The sequence below is a fragment of the Phoenix dactylifera genome, chromosome 1 (genome assembly GCF_009389715.1).
Source record: "Phoenix dactylifera cultivar Barhee BC4 chromosome 1, palm_55x_up_171113_PBpolish2nd_filt_p, whole genome shotgun sequence".
Taxonomy (NCBI): Eukaryota; Viridiplantae; Streptophyta; class Magnoliopsida; order Arecales; family Arecaceae; genus Phoenix; species Phoenix dactylifera.
In genome coordinates this window covers 25,261,870-25,269,055 of record NC_052392.1, presented here as the reverse complement: position 1 = coordinate 25,269,055, position 7,186 = coordinate 25,261,870, and the positions used below count along the sequence as shown (strand labels likewise).

At 38.2% G+C, this 7,186-nt stretch overlaps 1 protein-coding gene across 1 annotated transcript; it reads left to right on the top strand.

The window, feature by feature from the left end:
* The first annotated feature begins 254 nt into the window (after positions 1-254).
* LOC103717147 (small nuclear ribonucleoprotein SmD1a-like) lies at positions 255-6,769 on the top strand. Its single transcript, XM_039130559.1, has 4 exons — positions 255-521; positions 633-709; positions 6,088-6,279; positions 6,384-6,769. The coding sequence occupies exons 1-4, from the start codon at positions 508-510 to the stop codon at positions 6,443-6,445; spliced, it is 345 nt and encodes a 114-aa protein (XP_038986487.1). The 5' UTR covers positions 255-507; the 3' UTR covers positions 6,446-6,769.
* Positions 6,770-7,186: the final 417 nt, after the last annotated feature.

Sequence of the window (7,186 nt, the reverse complement as noted above, 5' to 3'; positions counted from 1 at the left end):
ACTGATTAGGTTATCTCCTTTGCGGCTTATCATTATGAAGGATTCTTTTAGAAAAATTAAGCATTTATTTATTCCTTTTTTTGCTTTTTTTTTTTGATTTTATTAGTTGTACTCATGCATGTCTAGTATGAAGCACTGTTGTATTAAAACTATATATATATATATATATATATATATATAGGAGCATTATGATCCAGCTCACGGCGAACCTGACCTTTTATAACCCGGTTGATGCACGTATCTACTCCGCCTATCGAACGGTGCGACGGGCGGGTTAAGTTGTGGATGGAACCGAAGGTTTGACCCGATCCAGAGCACTATTGGCTCGGGTCGGAGATGTTGGAGGTGGGATAGCCCCGGTAACCGTCCCCCGATGAGACAGCGGGTCGGGGCGGAAGATAGCCGCACAGCTTGTCTTTAAAAGCAGGGTTTTAGCTCAGAGAACTCGGCTTTCGCTTGGAGCCCTAGCTGCTCTCCTCTTTCTCTCTTGCCCTGTCTATTTCCAAGATGAAGCTTGTCAGGTGAAAATCTCTTTCTCTGTCTCTCTCTCTCTCCCTCTCTCTCTCTCTCTCTCACTCTCACTCTCGGGTACCTCGTTTTCTGATATCCGATGTATATGCGGGAATTTTTAGGTTTTTGATGAAGCTGAACAACGAGACCGTCTCGATCGAGCTCAAGAACGGTACCGTTGTTCATGGCACCATCACAGGTTCATCTCTCTCTCTCTCTTCGCCGTCTCTTTGTGTAGGGTTTTAGTGAGATCCACCGCATGGCTTTTCATTTTTTTTTCATTTTAGGGTTTTACATCTCTGTGATTTTACGCCGATTTCTTTAAAGTCAAGATTTTGTGGGACTGAGTCGACACTCTGGTGGTGGACAGATCTTTGATTGTTTCAGTTCTTTGTGCCTTTTCTGACTTGATACTTCTGTACTTCTGTTTGTTTTCTTATGTGGGAGAGATATTGGTAGAACTGAACTGTACCCCTATCCCGTATGTTTTTTTTCCGTGGTGAAAAGGATATGCCGTGGTTAAGATGTGGAGACTGCGTTTGATTGGAAGACGTAAGCAACTGTTTTTGGGGTGCTAGGCATGGAAGTTGGATACCGAAAGGAAAGCTGGAGTTCTATCAGTGATGTATGATGCCGAGGATTGTGAAATTCCTAGATTGGCAGTTATTTATTTGTTTTTCAATGATATAGGCCTATGAACTTTCATTTTCTGAGGAAAAAGACTGAGTGGAAGCACAATCACAATTCATTGAGAAAATGAAAGAGACTTATGTACTGGCTGGTCGAGGTAGAGATAAGGCTGTAAGCTTTAGATGGATTTTGCTAGATGCCAGATATTAATGGGATTAATGAACCCAGGATTTAATATTATGATGGTTGATTCAAAAAATAGGCTCAGAACTTTCATAAGGGGAATTATACATAATTTAATAACCTATGAGAAAAAGAGTAAGAAATCAGTTGAAGGATGCTGAAGTCTTGCATCACCAGAGTGTGCCTATGTTGCTTTGAAGTCCTATCTTTGATTGTATTCCAAATCTTATGAAATCTCGAGGAGATGGTTTAAAAGCCAATCTTTCATATTTGAGTATATGTGGTTAAAGAACACTACATAGGGAAGCATGATTGCTGATTCAATGGGAGAAGGATCAGGTTCATGCATACAGATTTTCTTTTATCTATATGAGAAGAATGCCTAAATTCTTAAGTAAGGAAACTTTTGGGAAGGTGGATGTTAGGATAGATTAAATTTAAGATGTGATTTATCATATTCAACATATAATTGTGAGAACAGCATGAAAAAGATGAGTTGGAGTGGTGACGAGAATATGGATTGTCTGGTGAAGCGGGAATAGGATGCAATAAATGTTCCATAAAATGTCAAGTGGAAGGTCCGACCATGTTAAAAAATTTAACTAGTCAGGAAATGCGTGTATAGAAAGATCTATTTAATGAAGAGAACATGAAGCGCTATTTAACTATTCAATGAAGTGAATTTGAGTGTCCTGTTGTTTAGGCTAAATAATGAAGAAAACTGGAGTGGATAAATTTCTTTTTCTTTTCAATTAGGACTTTGATGCATTCTTAGGACGACATTAGTATTTCTCTTGCTTCTTTTTACATTATATTGTTGTTGATAGATCTTAGCGCCATTCTGTTTACTCTAATTAAGTAATTCCCAAAGAAAAGTAGGATTTTGGTTATCGACATATAGGTTTGTAGAAACATTGCTTTTGGTTAGTTGACCGCATGCAATGGTCAGCAAAGCCTTGAGTTATAAGAGTTAGTAGTCTCAAGACAATTTATTTGGGGTATCAAAGCTTTTAATTCAAGTGGGATGCATGAAATAACTTACCAAAGCTTCTTTTTTTTTTTGAGAGAGTAAACTTCCTTTAAGTTTATGACTTCTGAAATATGAGTGAATCAACATACATAAAATTGGGAGCCAGGATTTATGGGCTCAATTTTTCTTGATTAAGTCTGTGGTAATCAAAATTGAATATAGATGTACTTCCAAAATTTAGTTGAGTGGAGGATTTTAATATGACAACAGGTTAGTTGTTCTCATCAAAGGGCCCTAATGGATGTATCAAATTAAAAGCTCTTCGAACTATGAAATACTTCCTCTTCCCTTACTCTTGGTAATGGAGAATTCGGTTGATGCTATAAGATATTTTCAATATGTTAACAATACCCTCTGTCCTACGAAGTGTGAAATAGTGTTGGAAGTTAGGAAATTTTGGTTTTTATTTAAACATTTATAGTAGATTGTGGGCTTAAATTTTAACATTGGAAAAGGACATGCATATTGGTTTGGAATTGGCGGAATAGGTTGGTAACCTATGGATTGTGCAATAGAGTAGGTCCTATAAATCTTAGGTTTAATGATTGGGATGCTTAAGTGGTCATGATTTAGATCTCAAATTGGAAGGTTTAATATGTGACTTTGAATATGGAATAGTAAGTTGTTGGCATTAGAAGGTAGGATTACTCCTCCTGAAGTGATGATATCTAACCTTCACCTGTACGTTTTTTCCCCCAAAAGCACTCATTCCATTTATTCTTCAGCTAATAATATTAGAAAGTGAGCTTTTGTGGAGTTGATGGTGAGGTGAGCAGACTTGGAGAGATGTCCATCTTGTTGTTTGGCCCATGGCATGCGTGTGAAAGTGAACATTGGGAGGTCTGTTGCTTTTAAGGACATGGTAGGACCCTCTTCGGTAAGTGGGTTTTGACTTAGATAACAATAAGTGTTTGCATAGATGCCAAGTTTTATAAGAGCCTGATGTGGAGTGTTGGAAAACCTACCTGAGAGGTTTCTTGAAGGACGTTATCAAGCAAGCGGTCATATAGCTTTAAAGTAATTGGATTTTAAGCTAGTGAAGCCATGGTATTTCAATTATGGACTAATGAGACAAGGTAATCGGTTGCCAAAACTACAGTTAGAGTTTTGTTGTTGAGACTCACTCAATTTCCTCACAATTTGGATAGTGAATGATTTTTTTGCAAGTGTAGACAAATGAGTCACTGATTGTTATAACCTTAAAAAAAAGTCTTGTGAGATTGGAGATGATAAGAAGATCAAGTTATAGAGGCTAATTAGTTAAATATGGATTTGAAGGTCGAGCAAGACCATTTCAGTGAGATATCAGAAGAAAGGACAGCAATTTGCAATGTCTCTTTGTTTTATAATACATAATTTGCGTATGTCTGACAATGTCTTCATTACACATAGCATAGTGAACCATCTGCCAAATGGGTTGAGTAGCAGTAACTTGGTGTTGCATGATCCAATGCTTAGCTGAATTTGGAGGATTTTCAAGCAAAACCTAACTACCGTCGATGGTTGGATAAGGAAGGCAAATTTCACTTCAAAATGCTGTTGCACTTTTCAATCGATAACCACTCTAGTAGAGCACAGTTCGTGTAGTCTGATGACTGGAGGATTGTCGACTAAGGATAAGGATGTTTCATAAGAAGGCAGCAATTCTTCTCTAAACAATGAATGGGGATTTTTGAATACCCAGAAGTGGTGAACATTCAAAATTATCCGTCAATTTTGCTGGAACCAAAGAAGGCATGAATGATACATCCTAGTGACAAAAGGAATTAGTGATCATCTAGCAGTACCCTGCTAGATGTGGAGTCTATACTGGGAACTTCGTTGATGTTATGTTTGATGGCCTTTTGGACGGTCTATATCATATTCATGACATGCAACATCTTGGTCACCTTGTTGCACGGAAGCTTTTTGTTCATCTTACTATATGAGCTTGATAGTGCATCATGAGCTTCAAAGGCAAGTGGAGGGCTGAGAAGGCTTATGTAAGGGGGCCTAGGAGTCCATGTCCAATGCCAGCATCACTGATTATCAAAGAGGGCGGTAGAAGTTGTATGATTTATTGATAATAGGCTATTGAAAGGTATGCTATTCAGTAACGTATACAGAAGTCACTCCAGTCAGATAATGATTGAGCTGATGGGTGTAAGACTGTCTTTCTAATGGTGGGTTCTTAATTCTATGACTGACTTTTGATGCCTTTTGGCATGACAAACATCTCAAGTACTTCTGCATATTTGATGACCGTGAGATATTTTTTGTTGTCAGTGCTGGTACTTCCATAGTACAGCAATGTATCTGCTGCATCTTTAAGAGGATTGCTAGAGTTGAAAAGAATATTCGTTGTAAGTGCACTGAAGCTGGGCCATGTTATTGGTAAATCTGTTAGTATTTGGCACTCTATAATGAAAAGCCTAAATGCATTTGAAAAATGAAAATGGAAGTGATTTGCAAGTGATCTAACCTTTTGCTAGAGATATTTGAAGTTATAATTGGTTGCATTCTTCTATCAGATCTCTAATTCTGTAGCAGACATTGTTTGATCTAATGAAGTTTTCTGCTTTAATAATCCAAATAGAAAGTTTGGCATGGCATAAAGAAGTGTCAAAAGCTGACTAGGGAACATGTGAAATGGTGGTAGCTTAAAGGCAAGGGTTTCTTAGTTTTGAAGAGTGATCAGGAACCAGCGGCAGCATTGCAGATGCTTTTACTGGAAGGAACAGTCTGTTGAAAACCTATGCTAAATTCTGGTGCAGGTTTTAAAATTTCCAGGAAATGGATTCATCACTCCTTTTTAAATTAATAACTGAGAGTTGTAAACTGTTTCTTTTGGCAAACTTATCATGGAGGCACATTGCGAGGCTTAGGAAACTTTGAGATTATGAGATGATATTTTCTGTGGTTAAGCTCCCCCAATCCCCCCCCCCCCCCAACCATAAGGCACAGCAGACAGAGATACACCAAATGGCTCATTTTCATATTACTCGTTCATTTTAAATGGTATCCCCAGTTCCTGCAACTTGGCCTTGATATTGAGTTCTTCTAAGTCATCGGAGGTGTTGATTCCAAACTAGTTTTGGTTAATAAAATTCTGAAGCTTTTAGCTTGCATTGTGTACCAGTAACCATTACATTGGATAGTAGTTCCAATTTTTCCAGCACCTGTCATAGATATTGGTAGTCCTGGAAGGGTGTTGAATTATTCCAGCTGCATTCACAAGCCATTTTGTAGTCATAGGACATTGATGAAAGGCAACTTTGGTCTGAAGAAAAGTGCAAGCATCAAGACCGGGTGTTGCTCTAAGTAGAAACCAACTTTTGCAAGTTGTATGTAGTTACTTCTGTTTAAAGATCTTTAGCAAACTTTAGCCCACAAATGTCAAACTTTGTGATAGTTATTCTGTTGACTGTTATGAGGTGCTTATTTGATTGTCAAAGAAGAATTTATTAATTAAAGCAATTTCGATGGTATGGGAAATTCAAATGCAGTTATTCAGTCGTGGAAACTGTTGTTGCATGGTCAAAATAGTTTAAACCATAGCATAATCAATGCTAGAAATGGATTGGTTCCTTAACTACTCACAGAAAGTCACTGGCAACTGTCGATTTGCTTATTGCTTTGATTGACTACTCAAAGTCCTGATCTGTTTGTTTCTTTGATTGCTTTTATCAGTTGCCTCTTGCTGTGGCGGCTTAGAATTCAAAACCTGTATACTGATGCATGCCTTATTGTTACAGGAGTGGATATAAGTATGAATACTCATCTGAAGACAGTGAAGCTTACATTGAAAGGGAAAAATCCAGTTACCCTTGATCACCTAAGCGTGAGAGGTAACAACATTCGGTATTATATCCTTCCTGACAGCTTAAACCTGGAGACTTTATTGGTTGAGGAAACACCTAGAGTCAAGCCCAAAAAGCCGACAGCAGGTATCTTTTTTCAATTCCCCTATCTCCATCCCCAGATGGTGATATTTTTCTTGTTTGATGAATATTAGATAGGTTTTCTAACTGACTTGTTGGATATAAAACAGGGAGACCTTTGGGACGTGGTCGTGGCCGCGGGCGTGGACGAGGTCGTAGCCGTGGCCGTTAGCTGTCACCCTTTGTCGAATTTTTGCAGCATCTGCTTTTGTACTAGTAGCCTACTTGCATGGAGAATATCTGATTAATGTCCAAGCTTCAGACAAACAGGACTGTTTATTTGTGGCAAATTATCGTTATGAGGATCATGTTCTGGGTTCTTATCTTTTACCATTGCCTTGTTCTAAGTGAAAAAGATTCTTCTGGGAAACAATGGCATCATACATTGGGACTCGTGGTGTGATGTGAGTTGAGGCTGCCCCATATGGTTGTTTCGTGGCCTTTGTTGACCACGTTGTTGATTCCCATTTGCCATAAGAGATTGGGTTTGTGCGTTTTTTTTTTTTTTTTGACGGGTTCATCATACAATGATTGGGTTCGTGCTTTGATCAACTGTCGGGCTTATGGCAGTGATTACGCCGATTGTGTAAAGCAAGCATATCACCATGGAGCTTGAATAGATAAAGCTCAAGCTGTAAGGGTGTGCGGGATATGTGCTAGTTTCCGTACTGTGAACTCAATTCATTCTACGTAAGCTCGACCATAAATGGTATGTAAAAGGAGATTGGACAAACACCCGTCAGCGAGGATTGTCGCTCTGGTTCATTGGCCACATGAAAAATTCAGGGCAAATTGCAACCATTAATTATTTGCACTTTAGAATTTATTTAATTGTATGACAAAAACAAATTGATTTATGATCCATCAGTATCCATTGTTTTCAATAATCAATTTTTTATTTTTTTTGGGTTTT